Below are 22,916 nucleotides of genomic sequence, written 5' to 3' on the forward strand. Positions count from 1 at the left end.
AAATTGCAACTAAATTACAGAACAATCAACCTGGAGACCCATTTGAGTCTAGCTGAACAGAAGTGTTATAATAAAGGATATAAAGAAGCCACATGGAGACTGGTAGGAGGGGCAGAGACACGAAATGGGGCCGGCCCCAAACTCCCATGTAGCAGTTGAAAATCGGGAGAGATAGCTACAGAGGTTCCTCATGAAGGAGAGAGGGACCCCTGCCCACACACCAGACTCTCTAGCCCAGAGTACTGGCGCCAGGAAGAAGAGCCCCCACAACTTCTGGCTGTGAAAAACAGTGGGGATTCCAACCACCCGGGTATGATGGAAGGCTGTGGGAAACCCCGATATCCTTTTCAAGGGCCCGCGCAGGTACTCACCCTGGGCTCTGGCGGAAGGATGGTGACTCTGGAGGTGTCAAAGACTTGGGAGAGACTACATCGTGTAACTTCAGGCAAGGACTGGAGGGATGGTGCCCATTTTACCTGTGTGGAGCCCTGCTCCCATGCAGCCGGCAGGCAGACGCCATCTTTACTGTGTTGAGCCCGCCCTCTCAGGCCAAATCTGAATCTGATTGGCCTGTGAGCTCTGCAGCAGCACCGTGCTGACTCACTGAGACCCTGCCTCACCCAACTTGTGTACCAGACACTGAACCATAAGGCAGCTGGCAGCTTCCTCCTCTGGAAGTCAAACACTTTTAACTTCCAGATGATGATACAAGTATAATATTTACACCCACGTTTTTAAATAACATACTCATATTGCTACTTCTTGCTTTTCTGGTTTTACTTTAGGACTCTATTGACTCTCCACTATAGAAGATGGGGAGCTAGCTCTTTCTCCTTCCTTTGCCCCTTCCATGCAAACACATTCTTCCCATCACCCTGTCCTCTCCATATAGTTATGTGGTAATTAAGATAGATCAATAGTCAGTTTGTTGTTATAATCACGTGAACCTAATTCTAAGCTGTGTCATTCATAGGCCATGGTTAGTTTTCCTTTCTTATCTAACTTGAGAATTGCCTCCTTTCATTTTTTTTTTTGGCTTAGTTTTATTATTACTAATACAATCCAAAACTGATACCCAATAATCTAAAACTTCTCATGGAATGGTCAGATTTATCAGGTGTTCTTTTTGTGTTTGTGAAGATGTCTCCTCTGGAGTCTCTAATATACTCTCCTCTGAGTGGTGCCACAGCTCTCAGCCTGGGATCCCCTTCTCTTCTCTTCTGCATTGACTCTTCTCTTTACTATGTCCCAGGGCTTCCTTGTTGCTTATAAACTTCCTCCACCTCTTGTCCTCTCCCTACTCCTCTTCCTTCTCCTCCTTCTTCCACAACATCTGGTAACTTGCTGAGAAAGTGTAATAAAAAGTAAATATTTATGATCTTGCATGTCTGAAAATGCTTCCCTTATCCCCTCACACTTGATGGATAGCTTGGCGAGGTCCCATCTCCCCTTCTTACTGAAGCTTTGGAAAAGTTGAATGGTAAAAGGATTGACCTAATTAGGGTAGAGAGGCAATCTAAATATGAAATCATGTGCCTTCTACTTCCTGAATTCATCATGACTTTGCAGGGGGGTACAGTTTGGTTTGAAGTGCCCCACACACACTCATGTGGGCCAACAGCAGAGCTAGTGCGTTTGCTTGGTGAAGGCAAGAGAAGTGACAGTGCTTGGTGGACAAGCCCTGATTCCAGCCAGATTCAGCAAAGGGGAGGATAAAAGCTCTTTTCTTCTCCTGTTCTTCTCTGTTAATGCCACGAGACAGCTTCACCTGATTTGGCAGGTGATACAGCTAAGTGGAGGAAGTTTCATCTGCACAAAACAGAGAAGGCCCTATGCAGATAATTCTCTCTCTGGAGAGCATTATAGCAATTAACAAATCAGAAGTTTGGACTCATAGACCAGAGCTTGGCAGACTCACCCTTTTAACTAAGCAAATCTTTTCATTAGTCAGGACTGTCAGTTCCCGGATCTATATGAGACCATCTTGATTCCTATATTTTTAGCTACCTAGTTGAACACAGATGCTGTATAACTCTTGGAGTTAGGCAGCTGGGGCTATGAAGACCAGTGTTGAATATAAAAGAGGACTGTGGCATATTTCTGGCAGTTTCTTAACAGGACTTGAAATGCAGACTTTCTTTTGTCCCTTTATGAATCTATTATAGACGTTTCATGTCCATTGGATGTCTCCAAATCCATGCCTGCTAAGAGAAGAAACAAAACCAAGGAGAGTCAAGGAGAATTTTTAATTTCCTTGTTTTTTCAAAAAAGTTTTTTTTTGTTCTACATATGCATAGATTTAACTTCATTAATCTGTCAGCCTTACAGGATTTTCCTGTTTGCTTTCATATCAAATATGCGTTTTATTCCTCATTTTCTCGTTATTTCCTGTAAGTGGATTACAGTGTTCTATTCTGTTTTCTGCAATGGGAATTCCTTGCCTCCCTTTTGATCCCTTCATGCCTTTGTGTGCATTTCAGGCCACAAGTATGCTTTTTCTTCAGAGCGAAAAACTCAATTTCCTCTGAGCTGAAGAATGGCCCAGGGTTTTTATTAGCCCCCAATGCTGTGTTATACTTTCTTAATAAAGGAGCATTTCTGAGGTCTCCAGACAGTGCCTGAAACAGCTACTTGTTCCATTTTGTTGCCAAACCAAGCATCAGCCACAGTGCAGCCTCTTTTTCCATAGCTGTTAGCACAGTACTAAGAAGTGTGTTTTCTGATTGGCTGGCTTTGTCACTCTCTTGGGTTCTCAGGCATCCAGATGTACCTCTGCAACCGAGAGCACTACGGCTACCTGCCCATCCCCCTGAAGCCCCATCAGACTCTGCAAGAGGATGTTGACAGTCTCATCCACGTGCAGATAGAAGCAATGAGTGAGTGACCCGGGAGCCTGGTGATGGCTCTTATCCTACTACCACTGTGACAGCACCAGCCACTTCTCCCCTCTCCCAGGACTGGAATCTCACAGCCATCAGTCTACCTTGGCTATTCATTTGTTCATTTATTCTTGAACGTTTCCTGCGTAAGATATGAATATGACTAAGTCCTTACCCTCAAGGAGCGTCCTGTCCAGGTGGAGAGCTGGGTACACAATTACATTACACACAGTCATAAGGGCTGTAATGGTGCTTTGTGGTGTGGATTTAAACTCTAACTTAGCTGCTTTCTAATTATGTGACTTTGTATTTTGGGTAAGTCATCTAACTTCTTTCATTGTGAAATGGAGATAATGAAAATGTTTAGCATTTTGGGGATGATTCTCGATGATATATATAAAAAGGTCTAATAACAATAATTATGATTTGAACTTAATCATAGCTTATGATGTAACAGATAGCATTTTTTTTGTACATGGTCTCATTAACTCTTATAACATCTCAACAAAAGGGTTTTTTGTTTGTTTTTAATCCCCATATTAAAGATGAAGCAATTGAGGTGTAATGAGTTTAAGTAACTTGCCCTACATCATTCTGCTAAACAAATAACAGACTGGGATTTGAACCGATCTTGCTCTCTTCAGAGCTCACGTCCTTAAATACTGTGTTGTTATTGCCTCTGGGTCTAGCATGAGTTCAGAATTGGTAAATAATCAGAATTGCTCAATAGTCAGTAACTACACTAATTATTATGTATCATGTGCAATGGTGGCTGAAAGAGAAAATAACAATGCACCCCACCTAGGGAAGGATGTCAGAAATGGCTTCCCAAAGGAGGGAATATTTGCATTGAATGTTCACGAAGAATCTGTTATTCATCACTAGAGCGTAGGTTGTGCATATGTGGGTGGGGTGGGGAGAGTTGGAGAGGTGCAACGGGAAGGGAGACTAGAAAGTGGGCAGGAACTCAGCCAAAAGGCCCTCTAATGTATAAGAAGGATTTTGGACTTTTCTTGAAGGAAGGGGAGTGTTTAAAGGGATTTTCGCAGAGAAATGTCCAGGTGAAATCTGGATTTAGGATGGCACTCTTGTGGTCAGAGAATGCTAGCTTCAGGCACTCTATTAGTGGCCTCTTATTTAATTCTTGTATTTGCCTTCTCTAGTTATAATTTTGTTAAATTTTCAGATTCTGAATTTCAAAAGATAGAACGTAATTGGAATAATAAAATAATTGGAAAATAAACCTTTGAGGGTCATAATGCAGAAATATCATGCAGAGGACCATGTAGGATTAATAAAAGGACGGTGATGATGAAATCATATCTGTAAAGTGTTCTTAGAAAAGATGAAATAGATGTTAAAAGCACTTTGTACTGCCTCTGGAACCCAGTGAGCAGTAAATAAAGAGCTGCTAATAGACTACAAGTGAAGCATTAGAATAGGCATTATATTCATGTGCAAACATTGAATGCCTACCTGCAATATGGGAATCACTCTAGGAGGGTACTGGAAACTCAAAACATTTTATAACCAGTTCTCTCTTTGGGGTGTTAATATTTAAATGGGGAGAGAAACCAGACATAAAAAGACTCCAGTGATGTAGTATGCTGCTTTGTGAAAGATATAAGAGCAATAGGAAATTTGGAACAGGGAGAGATTGCTGTGGGCTGGTGTGATCTAGGAGAGTGTCAAGTCCCGGTGGTTTTTAAGCTGGGCTTTGATAGCAGTGTGGAATTTAAACCAAAGGAGTGATATGGTGAGGGCACTACAGGCAGAGGAAACAGGCTGAGCAAAGACGTTGTTCAAAAAGAATTCCTAGAAGATCCAAGATGGCAGGTTAAGGAAACGCTGTGCCTGCTGCCTCCTAGGATCCCACCAAAATTACAACTAAATTATAGAACAATCAACCTCAAGAATCATCTGAAGACTAGCTGAACAGAACTTATCACTTAGATCTAAAGAACTTATAACTTAGGATCTAAAGAAGAGGCCACAATGAGACTGGTAGGAGGGGTGGAGATGCAAAATGGGCTGACAGTCTAAACCCACACAGAGTGTTTGAATACCCCAAAGGAGGGAGGGGTCCCAGCCCTACACCAGGCTCCCCAGCTAAGGGTTCCTGTACAGGGAAGAGGAGTCTAAGAGGAGTCCCACCCTCTTAGAGGGACTGCACACAGACTCACTTGCTTGCAAACACTTACCTGGTCTCCCCTGGAGAGGCAGCAACTTGAAAGATGCCAAGATATACAGGGAAAGACTGAGTTGTGAGGCTTCGGTTCGAGGGCTGGAAGGACCAGCCATTGTCCTTCTGTGGAGCCTGCCTCACAGGTACCCTACCGGAGGGCTCCGTCTTTTCTATGTTGAACCCTCCCCCAAAGGGCCAAATCTGAGACTAAATTGATCTGGTAAAATCCGTACATGCGCACCATCTTGGTGACATCCTGGGTCCCCGCCATTCACAGCTCGTACTGCATTGGCTGGAACACTCTGGGCTACAGAGCAGCTGGCCACGCCCCACAAGCTGTGGAAGCCTTTCACAAGCAGTGGACAGGCTGCTGCAGCTCAGGAAACTTTTGGTGCTGGGCAGTGACCAAAAACCTGTGCTGCAACTACTCTTGGGCAGCTCTCAGAGATTTGGGAGCTTGAGGCAAGCAGTGGGTTGCCAAGGTGTTTTCAGGGCGTTTTTGCACAGTGGTCACAGGCCCAGCAACAGTGTAAGAACCGAAACTGCATTAATGTTGTAAAAACCACTGCCCATGCCATGTAACTCCCTGGAACCTAGCCCCACCTACCTAGGGCTGCATTACCAGGCATTCTCAATATGGGGTCAACCAGCCTGGCCTGTGCACCTAAGCAGGTTCTTTCAACCGCAGAGCTTTATAGGTAGCTGGCAGGTGGCAACAGGCACAGGGGGTCCTGGGCCTTTTGCTAAGCAGCCTCGGGCTCAATACCCATGACAGCTGGCCTCGGTCCACAGGAAGGCCACCCGCACATGCCTCCAGGTCCAGTACAGGCAGCAACCAACCACATACAGCTTTGTAGCTCCTACCAGATAGCCAAAGGCGGTCAAAGACAAGGATGAAATAGGCCCGCATGGGAGCCCCTTCCAAGAGACACCAGAAACAACACACCCAGAGACCAGCTTCAGACTACACCAGAACACTGCCTGGTTGGCCCCACAAAGGGCACACCCAAAGGGTGAACTTAACAGGCACAAGAGCTCGGTGAGGCAAACCCCACCAGAGGCATCAGTCCCCATATAAACTCATATAAACTCATATAAACTGTGGAAGAAGCCAACCCTCACAGTCAGTCAGCCTGGGAGTCACTCCCACCCACTGACACACCAAGAGAAATCCAGATTCAACTATAACAAGACAATACACATAACACACACAAGGGACATTTCTTCTGGAACACACGCACAGGACATCAGGGAGATTGCGACATTGGACCACACAGGACATATGCTACATAAGGCCACTCCAGCAAAGGCTGAGAGATATAGGAGATCTACCTAATACATAGAAGTAAACACAGAGAGGCAGCCAGAATGAGGAAACAAAGAAACATGTCCCAAATAAAAGAACAGGAGAAACCTCCACAAATGGAAATGAACAAAATGGAGGCAACCTACCTATCAGAAAGAGCGTTCTAAACACTGGCTATAAGAATGCTTAAGGAACTTAGTGAGAATTTCAATAAAGAGATAGTAATCATAAAGAAGGACATAGAAACCATAAAAAAGAACCAGTCAGAAATAAAGACTACAATAACTGAAATGAAGAATACGTTAGAGGAAATCAACAGTAGATTAGAGAGAAAGCAGAGGATCGAATCAGGAGATAAAGGAACAGAAAACACCCAATCAGAGCAGCAAAAAGAAAAAAAGAATCCAAAAAAAATGACCGAGACAACATCAAGCGTAACAACATTTGCATCATAGGAGTACCAGAAGGAGAAGAGAGAGAGCAAGGAATTGAAAACCTATTTGAAGAAATAATGACTGAAACCTTCCTTAACCTGGTGAAGGAACTAGATATACAAGCCCAGGAAGCACAGAGAGTCTCAAACAAGATGAGCCAAACAGACCCACACCAAGACACATCATAATTAAAATGCCAAAGGTTAAAGACAGAGAGAATCTTAAAAGCAGCAAGAGAAAAACAATTCATTACCTACAAGGGAGCTCCCATAAGACCGTCAGCTGATTTCTCAACTGAAGCTTTGCAGGCTAGAAGGGATTGGCACAAAATATTCAAAGTCATGAAAAATGAGGACCTACAGCGAAGATTACTTTATCCAGCAAAGCTATCATTTGGAATCGGAGGACAGATAAAGAGCTTCCCAGATAAGAAAAAGCTGAAGGCGTTCCTCACCACCAAATCAGTATTACAAGGAATGTTAGAGGGACTTCTTTAAGATAAAAATTAATTAATTAATTAATTAAAATAAATAAAAAATATATGCAGTGGAATATTGCTTGGCCATGGAAGGGAATGGGTTCTTGCCATCTGTAGCAGCAAGGATGGACCTGGAGGGAATGGTGCTTAGTGGAGTATGTCAGACAGGGAAAAAGACAGATGCAATGTGATTTCGCTTATGTGTGGAATCTAAAGAACAGAATGAACGAACAAACAAAACAGAAGTAGACTCATAGATACAGAGAACAAACTGATGGTTGCTGCCCTGTTTCCCCAAAAATAAGACCTAGCCAGATAACCAGCTCTAATGCGTCTTTTGGAGCAAAAGTTAATAAAAGACCCGGTCTTATTTTACTATAAAATAGCAAAATAGCGTTATTAATATAATAATATAATATAATATAGTATAGTATAATATAACATAACATAACATAACATAAAATAACATAACATAACAACATAACATAACATAACATAATATAATACTGGGTCTTATATTAATTTTTGCTCCAAAAGATGCTTTAGAGCTGATTGTCCAGCTAGGTCTTATTTTTGGGGGAAAACAGTAGATGGAAAAAGGGTTAGGGGGATGGGTGAGAAAGGTGAATGGATTAGGCAGTATAAATGGGTAGTCACAAAATAGCCATAGGGATGTGAAATGCAGTTTGGGGAATATAGGTATGGTGTCAGATGGGTACTAGACTTATTGGGGTGATCAATTCATAAATTATATAAATGCCTAACCATGTGCTGTACAGCTGAAACTAATATAAAATAATACCGAATGTCAATTATAACTAAATACATATGTGTATATATGTGTGTGTGCATATAGATGTATATATATATGTACATACATATATTCACAGGATGTAAAGTAACAGCATAGGGAGGGTAGTCAGTGGTATTGTAATAGCTATGTATGGTATCAGATGGGTAGTAGACTTGTTGGGGTTATCACTTTGTGAGGTATGTAAATGTCTAATCATAATCTTGTTTTGTACACCTGAAACTAAAAAACAACAACAAAAAGAATCATTCTCACCCTGGAAGAGAGTTGGCTTTAAACAATAGAAGGAAATAAAGTTGGAGAGTTGGGGTGGTTTCACTGTTGTAGCCCTGGAATGCTCAGCTAAAACAAAACGCCCATCCGAAAAGTTGTTAGGAGCCAAGGAAGGTTTCAGAGGAGAGAGTCACGCTATAAGTATTTATCAAACACTACGTTCCATGGATTATTCGAGATGCTGGTGATACAGCAGCGAACAAAATGACAGAATCTCTGCCACCAAGGAATTTATATTCCAACACAGAGAGAGAGACGATATATCAAGGAAGAATCCACATGGATATTTGGAGGAAGGGTGTTTCAAGCAGAACAACACACATGCAAAGGCTGTTAAGAAAGAGCTTGAGGTGCTCCAGGAACAAAAGGCCAATGCGGTTGGAATACACAGAATGAGAAAGTGAGTAGAAGGAGAGGAAGTCTTGGGGAAGAATTGTCCAGATCATGTGACCACAGTAACACATTTGGATTTTAATCTAAGAGTAATGGGATTGCACGCGGGGTGGAGGATGGGCAGTGGCATGATGTGGTTTGGACATTTAGAAAGATCACTCAGACTGTGGTATGGACACTAAAGTGTAGGGTGACCGGTACACCTCTCTTGGTGAAAGGTGGTGGTGGTTGAGATGCAAGTTATAGCAGGGAGGTGATGAGAAGCAGGATTGAGGATATATTTTGGTGGTAGAGCCAACAGGATTTACAGAGCACTGGATGCAGCCCGTGAAGGAAAGAGAGGAATCTAGGATGACTGCAGGATTTTGGCCCAGTATACCATTTAATGAAATGGGAAAGGCTTCATGGGAAACGATTTGGGGAGAGAAGTCTCAGTGATGTAAGCTTAAGGTATTTATTGACCATCTGAATGAAAAGGTGAGGAGATTTGGCTATACGAGTCTGGAGTTCAGGGGGAGACTCCAGCTGGAAAGAGACCTTTGAGAGTCATTAGCATTAAAAGGATATTGAAACCATGGAACAGTGTGAACTTGTTTAGTCACAGAACTCTGAAAGAGAAGAGGGCAGGGAGGAGGACAGATCCCTTGGGGCTGATGAACAGCCAGAAAGCTGGAAGGAAAAACTGAGAAGTGTTTCAAGAAGGAGCCAGATACTGCTGAGAAGCCCAGTAAAATGAGGATAGGGAATTGATCATTGGTTCTGTCAAGATAGAGATCTGTGATAACCTTGGGAAGAGCCCCTTCAGTGCAATGGTGGGGACACAAGCCCATTGGAGTGGGCTGAAAAGAGGACTATGGGGAGATGAGAAAGTGCAATCTTTGGGGATGGGGAATAGAGTAATAGAAGGGTGGCTGTAACGGAGCGCCAGATCAAGGCAGAGGTTATTTTACTTTTTGTGTTGTTTATTTTTTAAGATAGGATTCTAGCATGTTTGTATGCTAATGAGAAGGATCCAACATATAAGCGGAACTTGATGATGGTAAGGCTGAAGTCCTTGAGAAAACCCAGCAAAGTGGGAAACATTGTCCTAGATCAGAACAGGGTTGCTTCTTCCTTCCACTAAGGCTGATGTGTGGACGGCAGAATGTGTAGGTGCAGATACTGCTGGGTTTCCTTGAGGTTGAAGGAAATGACAGGTCTAATTAGACTTTGAATATTTTCTCTATGATGTATGTAGTCCAGTCCTCAGCTCAAGAGAGATGCAGGAGATTTCAGAAGCGAGAAAATAGACCTCTCAGAGAGTGCGAGAGTAAATTTTCTATGGAAGTATAGTTGCATCATTTGGCAGTGTCGAGTGCCAGTTGGACATCTGTGGTTGTACTTTTGAAATGACTCAGTCAAAACAACGGTGTGAATTTCTCTTGCAGTATTTTTCTTGGTGCTGAGTAAGTGGACAGTTGAGTTTAACCAGGATGGGGGTTTTACCAAACAAGATCAATGGAAGAGATTCAAGAGTCTTTACAAGGAACAGTTAGAGCGCTAGATCATAAGATCTAGGTTGGGTACTGATAGAAGCAAGGGCATAAAATGGGTGTGATGGACGCAGACAAGGTAGTGGGTCTCTGAAAGCATCATTGTTGGTGCTAAGGTTATGGACCTAGAAGTCAACAGGCTCCTGAATGCATCTCCGTGTGGATGCTGAGATTTCTCAGAACGATGGCAGGCACAGTGAGACCACAAGCCAGAGGCTGGAGTTGTCAGGGGCTGAAGGAGCAGGATGATAAAGTCGAGGGTGCTAACATTTCTTCATTGAACCTGAGAGTTTTGAAGGATGAAAGAGAAACTGTGAGTTGCGGGGTATGAGAAAAATCAGCTTCCACTCTGACCGCAAAAGGGAGACAGTGTCCTCCAAAGAAAATCAAGAGACATTCAGGAGAAGTGAAGGGAAAATGCCAGAAAGCTTGTTAATTGCAGATTGCAGACTGGGGTTTCAGAGATCAGACCGGGAGAGTTTCAGTGGGGTGGGAGATGGGGTATAGCAATAATGGCTGACACATATTAAAAGCGCTGTGCTCATCACTCTACGTGTACTTACTCATTAGTACATTAGGAGCTTTACAGAAAATTTGTGGATGAATGACATGAGGCTAGATCTTTTAAAAGGGATAGAAGTAAATGGGGTTATAAGGTATGAAGAGATTGGTCTTGCAAATCACAGCATGAGGCAAGGGGAACGCTTAGGTGCTTATTCTCAGCAACAACATTTGAAAGCAACAGAAGGTCATGTAAAGATTATTAAGAATATTGAATCTGAAGTCAAAAGGTCGAAAAACTGAGTTCTAGCTCCACCAATCACTCACTGTTTGACCTTGGGCAGTCCTACATCTGAGCTGGTCTCATTTTCTTCATCTATAGTACATGTGCTGCCGAAGCGAGCACTGTTTATTCATCTGTGAAAAACAAACAAACAAACAAACAACAACAACAAACAAGTGAAGATATAAAATGGATGTAGCAAATCTGAAAGCACTTAACCTATAAAGCACTTAAGTGTCAAGCGTGACTGTTAGGGTTGAGAACAGAGCTGTTCTTGAGGAAGAAAATTATTTTGACAACAGTGTGCATAATGAGCTGGACTGAGGCACGACTAAGAGCACATGAGTGAAAACTATGAAAACAGCCCAAGCATTGGTGATTGAGGTCATGCTTGGATGGTGGCTGTAGCAATGGAAGAAGTTCAGGAGAAACTATAGAAAAGTGTTAGGATTTAGTCCAAGCACCATCTCTCAAATATTTTTCCAAGCATGACTGGGCTGGTATAATATGTTGTATGCTGGATGGTGTGTGCTCCAGTATAGACCGCAGAAAGAGCAACAAGGGATGGCCACCCAGGAATTTCAATTTGTACCCTTTCATGCACTTTAGATAAAAAAAAAAGAGGGGTTATAAATTCAGGCAATTATCTCAAATAATCCTTGCTAAATTTTCCGGGCCCATGTATAAAATTAGAAGAAGCAAAAACTGAGGTGGAGGGCTTACTAGGAAATTGGTAGAAAGAGCTTTGTTCCTAGTTCTAAATATTCTGCCCCTACTCAGGAGTCTTTTCCATCTGCAAAGGGTATGGTGAATGAGTGATGGACTCTGAGACCCTGGAGATTTCTGGTGACTACCTCCACTCAGGCTCTAGATTCAGTGGCCTTTCTTTCTCAGTAGCTAACTGAGCTACTATGAACCCAGACCAATTGCCTAAGGTCAATTTGATGACAGAGACTGACTTTCGGAACAGGGTAGAGTGGGGGTTAAGGGTTCAAGTGCAGGAATCAGACCTACGTTTAAATACAGCTCTGTCAGCTCTGTGACCTTGCGCAAGTTATTTAAGACTGCGTTTCCTCATCTGTAAAAATAGCGACACTCTAACCTATTCCATGGTACATGTTGTGAAGATTAAATAAATGTGATCACGTACGTCAAGAGAGTAGCCCAGGAGATCCAAGATGGCGGGGTAGATAAACACTGTGCCTGCTTCCTTCTGTGAACACATTAAAATTACAACTAAATTATAGAAAAATTAATCTGGAGAACCATCTGAAGTCTAGCTGAACAGAAGTTTTATAACTAAGGACATAAAGAAGAATCCACATCGAGACTGGTAGGATGGGCAGAGACTCGAAATGTGCTGGCACCAAACCTCCACGTGGTTGTTGAGAACTAGGAAGGATATCTCAGCCTTGGAGGTTCAGCTGTGGGAAAAATGGAAACGCAAAAGAAAAAAAAAGAAAAAGAAAAACTGGGGTAGCAGTGCTTATACCAGACAAAATAGACTTTAAAACAAAGGCTATGACAAGAGACAAAGAAGGACCCAGTAATCCCACTTCTGGGTATTTATCTGAAGAAACCCAAACACTGCTTCGAGGAGATGTGTGCTTCCATATGTTCATTGCAGCATTGTTTACAATGGCCAAGATGTGGAGGCAGCCTGGGTGTCCGCTGACTGATGAATGGATAAAGAGGAGGTGGCACATGTATAATATATACAATGGAATATTGCTTGGCCAGGGAAGGGAATGGGTTCTTGCCATCTGCGGCAGCATGGATGGACCTGCAGGGTATGGTGCTGCGTGAAGTATGTCAGACAGAGAAAGAAGCTGCAATGTGATTTCACTTATGTATGGAAGCTAAGAACAACATAAAGAAACAAAGAAAACAGAAACAAACCCATAAATACAGAGAACATTTTGACGGCTGCTCGACAGGAGGGGTTTTGGGAATGGGTGAAAAAGGGAAGGGATTAAGAAGTACAAATTGGTTGCTATAAAGTAGTCATGGGGTTGTTGGTTGTAGAATAAGGAATATAGTTAATAACATTGTAATAACTATGTATGATGTCAGATGGGTACTAGATTTGTTGGAGTGATTAATGAGAGGGTTTTGGGGCAGAGTGAAAGATGTGAAGGGACAAACTGGTAGTTACAAAATAGTTATGGGGATGTAAAGTAAAGCATAGGGAATATAGTCAATGACCTGGTAATAACTATGTAGTCAGGGGGACCACTTCCTAAATCATATAAATGTCTAACCACTATGCTGTACACCTGAAATTTTATAAAATAATATGGAATGTCAACTGTAATTGAAAAATTAGAAAGGGGGGAAAGGTGAAGGGAAAAAAGAGGTCCAAATTTCCAGGTATAAAACCAGTAACTCATGGGGATGTAATATACAGCAATTATACATATTTTTTATACAATATATTTTTATACAATATATATTTTCCCCTACAGCATAGGGGAAAATAGTCAATACTATTGTGATAATGTAGTTCAGTGTCAGATTTTTGCTGGACTTATCATGGTGATCATTTCTTTAGGTGAATAACTATGGTATACCCTTGAAACTAATATAATGTTGTATGTTAACTATATTTTTAATACAAATCTTTAAAACAAAGACATGTAAAGATTTAAAAAAAAAGTGTAGCCCAGAGTTCAGTGAGTAATAACTCTATAACAATAGCCATTATTATTCGTAGATCTTGAAACTATCCAGGAGCCAATGAAGCGCGTTGTCCCAAATGGTGATACAGGGAGGGCCTATGTATAAGGAGGGAGTGAATAAATTATTCATGATGGAGTCAGAAATGACCCCAAATAGAAGATGGAACATACCTACTTTCAAGTCTGATGTCAACAAAGACACATGCCTTCTCCCCACAGAGTAAGTTTCTTAGGTCTAACTCGTATTAGTTCCTGTTTTCCTCTATGGCTTAGCTCTGTCTTCAGTGGCAAATCCCAGGCATATTGCTTATATTTTTGCTCAATGGTGGTTTTCATGAGCCAGCCACGTTGGGCTTTTTTGGGATACCTGTCCTGTGTACACAATGACTACCCGTGTTTGATGGAGCAAAGTGGCTCAAAGCAGTCTCTTTGGCTCAAATGTTCAAGCCACACAAACCATGTGACTACCAAACACAGGCTATACGCGTGGAAAGGGTAATTCAGAAGATAACCCCCTCCCAGGTCTAAGGCCCACGGAGGGAGAGCTAGACAGCTCCTCAAACAACACGAACAGGGAGGAGTTTGTATGTTGAGTTTCTTTTTCTTAAAAAACGACCTCTGTACACGGTGGACCCTCAATAAATATTTGTTGATGCTAAAAGAAACTAATGAGGAGTGGAGTGGATCAAAAAAGACCCAAACATTCTGGGCTGCTGATGGAAACAGAAACACATGCACTGTGTACTCACAGAAATGGACCTGTGAGGGTCGGGGTTGAAATGATGAGCCCAGCTCGTGTGTTTGGCTTAGGAAAGCTGTCTCACTACCTTCTAGAACTTCACATCATTTGATCACAAGTGGAACTGGATTATCATCGTGTCTCTTTACTATGCCAGGGAAGGGTAAGTTAATCACACCCTTTGGACAGTATCTCAGTCTGGATGAGTGAAGTTATGCTGGTGTATCACACGGTGCCCAAATCTCCTTGGCTTCATACAACGATGGCTTATTTGTGGCTACGCAAAGTCTGCAGTGGTGCTGGTGTCTTTCCTGGGTAGCGCCCGCCATATGTTGGCACATTATTTTGGGTTGCTTCCAGTTTGTAGCTTCTCTATATGAAACATACGAAAAGGTCGGACAATTAAGTTTGCGAACTTTCCACCATGTAAGCATATGGTGGAAAGTTTGCAAACTTAATTGTCTGACAGACGCTACTATGATCACCGTGATGGGGCTGGGGTGGGGTAGGAGGAGGGTTTGCTGAGTGGAGCAGCAGCAATTCACGCGGCTAGGATTAACTTCAAGGGTGAAGAACTGTATTCCTCCAGGTATCTGGAATAGATGAGAATGGATATTGGTGAACACCAGTAATGGCCATTACCCATCGCTCTTCAAGCAACACAGTGACTAACTTTCATTTCAGGTTTTCTTTGGATTATCTCTTTAAGAAAAGCCATCTGAGTACTTTGAATTTGTATGATACAAGACATCTCAAGACCTGCTCTGGGTTTTTTAAATCAACATTGCTACTACCAACCTTTCAAAATACAGTTTGTAAAGAGAGCTTTTGTTGGGTATCAAATAAATAAAATTTTACCACTTAAGATATGATGTCCCTCCCATCTGGAAACTTCCTTGGTAGCCCTGTACCAAGTTTCGGGACATGGGCTGGCTCTCTGAGCTGATTTTGTGTTCAAGTGAAGGACCTTTTGTGTATCTGTAGCTAACCCTGCCTGGATGGGATAAAAATAGTCCTAGACTTGGACCATTGTAACCGTACAGAAAAAAGCATTATTCAGAAAACAACTAGCCTATTTCTGAGCTCTTTCATCACCGGCCACCGTCAGTGGCAGCTAAGAGTTATTGAGCAAATTAACTATGTTAATTTACTGTGGTGAGTGCTTTGTATGCAGGTATCACTTAAATTGTATAACATCCTAGCAGGTATGCTTTCATCATCCCGACTCTACACAGGAAGAAACAGGCTGAGAGAGGTCACCTAACTGGGTCAGACCTTCACAGCCCCAAATCTGGAGCCAGTTTCTCTGACTGCAAAGCCCTGGCCCTTAACCATGGCCCTAAACTACATTCCAAGTGCTCTTACGATTAAGTCTTATGGGAACTGGAGCAAATACTACCATCTGAATGTAAATGAGTGCCCTCGAAACCAGCACCCTGACCATCAGGGTTCTCGTGGAGCCACTCAGTCCTGGAGAGGTGCTGGGCAGCTTTCCTGCCTTGGACACCGAGGTTGTTTTCCCAGGGATCAGGCGTGTGGATGGAATTCGGTGCTGACTTTCACTAACAAAGCACTCTGTTTCTGTGTCTTCCAGTTGACCGTCCTCCAATGGAACCCTCACAGTTTGTCTCAGTGGTCCCTAAATATCCAGACAAGATGGGATTTGATGAGGTAGGAAAGGTGTCTGTGTGTGTGTGCACGTTCACGCGTGTGCCATGTGTGCAGCATGTTTCCACGGTTATATTGGAAGGCAAGCCTGGGTATGTCCAAGAGCCAGCATGACTGGTGAAAAGGCACTAGGATCTTGGGGAAAACTACTCATGTTTGCTCCACCTCACGTGTCTTTAAAAAAGGAGTGTGATGGTAAAAGTGAATTAATTATTGCGTCAGAGAGAAGTTACTATTTGGTAGTGAAAGTCAATTTCATATTGTTTCTAAAATATTCCCCAATTTTATCAACCTTTTTATCCAAATTCAAGGGTAAGGTAAGGAGGATATATATTTTAGGTATCAGAGGATTTTAACTTTATTCTGAAAGGATGGAAACTGTTCTGGAACACACTGTGCTTTACGTTCTCTCTGCTGTTCTCCTATGGAAAAAGGCTGGGGGGCAGCATCGAAAGGACAAAGAAAAAGAGAAAAAAGAAACCTGTTTCAAAATTCTGCCTTTCAGCAGGCAAGAAGGGCTCTCTGAGAACCATATTTATTATTGAGTTTCGGTTGTACAAAGAATGAGGCAGAACTCTAAGGAGATGCCGCTCTTGGTAACGTGTACAACATATCTGACAGGTGGCAAGGCCAGAACTGTGTCTCCAAGTCCCTGAATCCCTCATGGTGCCTCATGTCCTGTAGCTACTGGTCAGTACTGAGGAGCTTGGTGGGCTAGAGGCTGCGACAGTGCCTCAGGAACCCGCAAACCGAGACAGACTTTTTCGTGGATTCTGGACGTGTTATAGGCCATGCTTGGTGCTCTGTGCTCACTGTTAGTGCTTTGTTGAAAGAAAATGCCTTGTTTATCACCCCGTACCATATAATGCCCGTCGCCAAAGTACAGCCATCTTCAAGAGCTGCTGGAACTGCGAATTGGGAGTTTGTCTGTAAAATTGACTTGAAGCTGGACTTCCGGAATGGGAAGGAGTGTTTCATGACTATTAAGTAGAAAAGCATGAGCAGCTATGAAGCTATGTCCACAAGGGCAGAATGAGAAGAGATGATTTTACTTGTGGGGGAGAGGAATTAAACTGAAGTATAAACAGTTTTTTTAAAATGATCAGGGCTGCAGAACATGCACTGGATGGGCTAACGTGTACTGCTGTAGGTTCCTTTGCCCTCCACTCTCAGCAGCTGAGTTGTGTAGGGAAAAGAACCCAACAGAACATGTATTCATTTTTCCTTCTATAAACACATTCCCAGGAGGACCAAACTGAAGCCAATAAAATGGGACAAAACCAGGATCTACTAGCTGTGGTCTCCCATTTGGATGTGGGTGTGAGGATGGGGCCATTCCTACAAGACTTCCGAAAAAGTGCCAACTCTAGGAAGTGACACAGCCTCAGTGGTTACTTTCCTGAGCCTGGGGCATTCGTCTCTCTGTCTGGAACAGAGAGAGGAGGGTGGAAAAAAAGTTTTCAGGGGCCTTTCCAACCTTCCCAGTACTCTGTGACCTTGGTGGTGGTGTCTTGGCTGCATTGCACTGCGTGGCTCTTTCTCTGTTTACCGTTCACAAAATGTGAGCGAGCCGTCTGTGTTTTCCCTTCGTGGCTACAGTTTTTATTGCACTTGTCCTTGCAGGAACTGGAACAGGATTGTTATTTACTAAAGTCATCCCAGGCTGGAGGTCTCTGGTGTGAGGGGATTGTTTTTTTTTTTTTTTTTTTTTGCTGTTTTTCTGTTAATGTTTTGTGTTTGCTTTCCTGGAGTGACCCCAGGTAGCTCCCTGTGTACACACGAGCGATGCCCTGCCCCTGTCTGTAAAATTGGTGGATGGAACATGCCCATCGCACCGTGAGTCTAAACAGGAAGAAAATGAAATATAAAAGAACACTACCCGTTAAGTTATAAAATCCCAAGTAACACGGCAGGTAGACTCACCACAAAAATTACGTTTTTTTCCAAAAAATTTACCCAGTTAGGTAAACGAAGGAGGTAATGAAATCACAGTGCACCTAACTCACTTTGCCCTAACCCGGGTAGATGATTTCTTCACAGAGGACATGTGTCTTTGTCCAGAGCTTTATAAATAGATGAAAGTGAGAATATTTTGTAACATTTTACTTAAGGTAGCTTTTGGTCCCGGTAAAACATACAGCTTATTGAGATCACATTTAGAATGATCCTGTGAACCAAAGCTTAACCCAGTGTAGTAAGTCCTTGTGGCCTCATGCTATGTATGTGTTTGGTGAAACCATCAGGAATGTAGGGGCAAAAGTGAGCTACTCCTGGTGGACTCAGCACTCACGGGAGGAAATCTGAACGCACCTTGTTTGGGACTTCATGGCCCAGTAGGGGTCCTCGCTATAGCGTTTCCTACAGATACACAGGATGTGGAAATGAGGCCTTTCCATTTCTCCCTTCCCTCTCCTCAAAGGGCTACCCCCTAGGGCAGAGCCCCTTCTCTTTACTTCTTTCAGAAAAATTCCTTGGCCTCTAAGGGAGTTGAAGTCTGGCAAAATAGCTACTAAAATTGAGACTTTGATAGTTCAGTTTGGAACCTTTGGAAATAAATTGAATGTGTGAAGAAGACTAGCTTTTTCTTATTCTTTGAATGACTTGAAATTTATCTATAGTGGAAACTAAGGCATAGGAACTGGTCCAAGGCAAACAAAACACTAGTAAATAACCATCAGGGTGTAAACTCGGGTCTGCCGATAAATTTAACCATTTGGCAGACTGCCTCTTACCCCTCAGTGCTTATGCTTTGGGTTTAATTCACCCTCTGCCTCCTGAAGAGTAACTCTTCCAACCTTTCTGTCTCAAGAGCAAGGCGAACACATTCATCAACGAGCATCAGAGAAACAGAGAGAGGGTGAAGTCATTGCAGATGGCTCAGTTTTGAAAGTAATTGTGTTTGGATTCATGTCATTGGACCTGATATGAAATATAAACAAATCTTCACCACAGTTTTCTCTCTATGGTTACCACTCCTTATTCTAACAAAACCGTTAAAACTCTGGCCCCTACATTTACTTCAATTATCAAGCAGCCTAAAGTAAGACTTGGGTGATCTGTGTTTCTCTTCGCCTTTTCTTCCCACATTAGATTTTCATGATAAACCTCAAGCGCAGAAAGGACAGGCGAGACCGGATGTTACGCACCCTGTACGAGCAGGAGATTGAGGTTAAGATTGTGGAGGCCGTGGATGGAAAGTGAGTTGGGTTTTTTCTCGAACCCTTGCCAGTGCGGTTGGAGTGGTGAAGTGCCCTCTCGGACAGAGTAGTTCTGGGTGGGAGGAATCCACAGTCATTAGAATACAAACCCATTTTTATAACAGCCATGTGCAACCTGCTTTGGGAGAAATGGAGATAGACGTAAATTTCACCATGTTGAGCAGGCCTGAAATCCACTCACCATCCAGCCATCTCTGGTCTTCATTACGCTGAAGGCTCACGCCGGAAATGATGTTCCTATCTCTGGACATTCTTGCAATGGTTGGGGTGCTGTATTAGAGGGAATGCATTCAGAGCCTGATTTAGAGCAAACTGTCCAAACTTGGGCGACCTGAAGAAAATACAAAGAAAAAATGCATAACGGTCTGTGACGCCTGTTGCATGAGATGCTTGCCACAGTCGGCCTGGGTTCATCAGTTTTCCTGATAATGCTATCAGGTCACATAAACGCTGAGGAATTCCCAATTACGGGAAACCTGTGATGTTTTTCTCCATGTGCATAAAGGCTCTGGGAATCTGCAGAGCTCTCTTTCTGGCTTCTGTGATGGGGACATCTCAACTTGTTAATTTTCAGACATGTTTTCTGTCGTGCAGGGCACTCAACACAAGCCAGCTGAAGGCCCTGAATATTGAAATGCTGCCTGGATACCGAGATCCCTACTCCTCCCGGCCTCTCACCAGGGGTGAAATCGGGTGCTTTCTTAGCCACTACTCTGTCTGGAAGGAGGTGAATAATGCTTTGTTTAGATATGCAGTTTTGGAATAAGGAGGAAGGAAAGTGGGACTTTGCAGGTGAACCCGTAACTGTTCTGGAAGTATGCTTGGAAGGTGCTGTTGCCTCGTGTCTTCCTCTGACTGAAGACCGGCAACAAATAAGGATGTGTAAACTTGGTGCCACTTGGAATAATGATAGGGGAAGATACTCATGTTCTGGGCGCCACACTCCTATCTTATCCTTAGTAGGAATGCCTTGTATGTATCTAGCATGTCATTTATTAAGTGATTTCACACAGGAAGTTGCACAGAAGCCATGGGAGGTGGGTCGAGAGGAATGGGTCCATTTTACCCAGAGGAAATAAATATGTTATCCAGGCAAGAAGTGGCAGTGCCAGGCCTTGAACCCATATCGCACAGGTTAGACATTGATGGGGTGGGACTGGAGTGGGGGGTTCTTGGTTAAGGGTCTAGTCTCATAAGAAAAGAGAAAGTCCCTAATGAAGGTCCTTTGAATGCTTCTCTCTTTGATCAGTCTATGCCCATTTTGCGGGGTTTAAATGAAATGTAACAGATAATGTATAAAAGTATGTAGATCATAAAACACAGGTCAATGAAATGTTACAAACTGAATAATATACCCATATTAACCAGCACCCAGATCAAGAAACAGATTGCCAGTATCCCAGAAGCAATTCCTCTGTATTTCCTTCCAGTCCTCTGTCCTCAAGGGTCATCTCCATCCTGACTTTTAACAACAGCAAGAATAGTTTTGTCTCCTTTTGTACATTTTTTATATGATTGGACCCATATATACGGTAGGTACAGTCTCTCAACATTACGTTTGTGAGATTCATCTACAAACTGCATTTCACTGTGGAGCATATATGCCTATCACAGTGAATATACCACAGTTTATTGATCCATTCTACTGGTGACGGGCGTGGACTTAGAACCCAGTTATGAGTCTTACATATTGTGCTACTCTACTCTCGATGTTTTAATACTTATTTCTCTAAGGAAAACTAGGTATGGAACTTTTCATGGGGTGTTTTCCCCCTGCTGACCTGCACAGGTAATTGACCGAGAGCTGGAGAAGACTCTTGTTATTGAGGATGATGTGCGTTTTGAGCATCAGTTTAAGAAGAAGCTGATGAAGCTGATGGATGACATTGACCAGGCTCAGCTGGATTGGGAACTGATGTGAGTGACAAGACAAGCTTCTCAGAGAGCGTGAGAAGCACCCAGTCCTTTCCAAGGGGCAGCGAGCCCCACCGCCCAGCTGGTGGGAGACAGAGCTCAAGCTTCCACTTACCTGGTTTCCTCTCCAGAAGTGAGTAGAGGATAGCCACTGGGTTCTGCAGGGTGAGAAAGCAACTGTGGCAGATTCTTTGAGACCCGGAGTCTGCCTGCAGATCAGGGGACTCGTTTAGGAGCACAGCAGAAACCCCACCGTGAAGCAACGTGGTACATGGACAGGCTGTGAAGATGGAGGAGGAGGCATTCCCTCGAGGGCAAGCGTCCTGTTTCACACGGGAGCCTCTGCTCCCCAGACAGCAGGTCCCCTCTCCAGCCTCTCAGGGTGTGGGACGTTGGGCAGGGAGAGCGTTCCCCAGTTGGGAAGGGAAGCTGTGCAAACAGCGAGAACACTGTCAGCGGGGCTTGGTGGAGGGTCAGAGGCTGGGGCAGGAAAACCAAGCGCCCCAAGTGAGTGCTGGCTCTGAGCTGACACTGAGTTAATGCTCGCTGTCTGCTAAACTCATAAATTGAGTTCTCTCTCGCCTCTCTCCCCCTCCCTCATTTTCTTTTTAAACTAAAATGACACTTTACTTCTCTCCAATGAGGCAGAAAGTTCCAAGCGTTATGTTCTCTCCCCAGCTGCATGTCAAAGGCAAGTTCGTCAAATGAGAGTGTGTTCCTTTGGAGCAGCTGCAGCAGACAAGCTGTCCCCACTCCTCCCATCCTTGGAGGGAAACTTGACGATGGGCCCAGGTGGAATACTTGTTCTCTCAGAAAATGTACTATGCCGAGCTCGAAAGAAACATAGCCAGGGCTCAACTAACCCGTGGGAAATAGACCCAGAAATCAGGGCTCTGTAGTAAAAAGAGACTGGCTTCTCCTCAAAGAGCAGTCACGTGATTCGATTCTGCCCTGTCCCTTAAGATCACTGTTGTTCTGTAGTCACCCACACATCACCGCATATCAGCCTTTCTGAATCTGCTCTGCAGCCTGCGGTTAAGGCCTCCTGGAGCCTAGAAGCTCTTTTGTCCTCACACAACACATGCTAAGGACTTGATTCAGGGTGTCCAAGGCCTAGAACTGGCACATAGCCCTGCTCATTGGTAGTTTTGTTGGTGTATTTCTTGGGACAAAGTACCAACAGATCCAAGAAAGAAGAACAGTTGTGCTGGAAGGATACAGGGGGGAGAAAGATGTTTTCTAAGTTTCACAGATTTCTCAAGTCAAAATATTCCACTGAAATCTATTATGTACTCTTAAAGAATTATAGTGGTTTCACATTTTTCACCTCTTACTTTCTAAAATGAATAAGAAACAAATGTTACTTGAACTCAACACGTGAAAGCTGATAGGCTGTCCATGGCTGCTATATTAAATTTCTCCAGAAAAAAAGGAAATAGTAAATGAGAAGATTAGAATAAGCCATTGGAATCATCCAGGGCCGTGCTGCCCATTAGAAATATAAAATGAGCCACATATATCATTTAAAATGTTCTAGGAATGACATTAAGAAGGTAAAAATAAATTAGGTGAAATTAACTTTAATAATACATTTTATCTAACCCAACACACCCAACTATTATTT

General features: G+C 43.1%; 1 protein-coding gene across 1 annotated transcript in view; it reads left to right on the forward strand.

Moving 5' to 3' along the window:
- The window catches only part of COLGALT2 (collagen beta(1-O)galactosyltransferase 2), an 86,552-nt gene that overhangs the window by 57,769 nt on the left and 5,867 nt on the right, over nucleotides 1-22,916 (forward strand). Inside the window, exons 6-10 of the mRNA XM_081026915.1 lie at nucleotides 2,757-2,876; nucleotides 16,087-16,163; nucleotides 19,251-19,357; nucleotides 19,973-20,105; nucleotides 21,168-21,295. Of these exons, the coding sequence (XP_080883041.1) occupies nucleotides 2,757-2,876; nucleotides 16,087-16,163; nucleotides 19,251-19,357; nucleotides 19,973-20,105; nucleotides 21,168-21,295 (565 nt within the window). The remainder of the gene's footprint in view (nucleotides 1-2,756; nucleotides 2,877-16,086; nucleotides 16,164-19,250; nucleotides 19,358-19,972; nucleotides 20,106-21,167; nucleotides 21,296-22,916) is intronic.

This window comes from Rhinolophus hipposideros, assembly GCF_964194185.1.
Source record: "Rhinolophus hipposideros genome assembly, chromosome: 19".
Classification (NCBI taxonomy): domain Eukaryota; kingdom Metazoa; phylum Chordata; class Mammalia; order Chiroptera; family Rhinolophidae; genus Rhinolophus; species Rhinolophus hipposideros.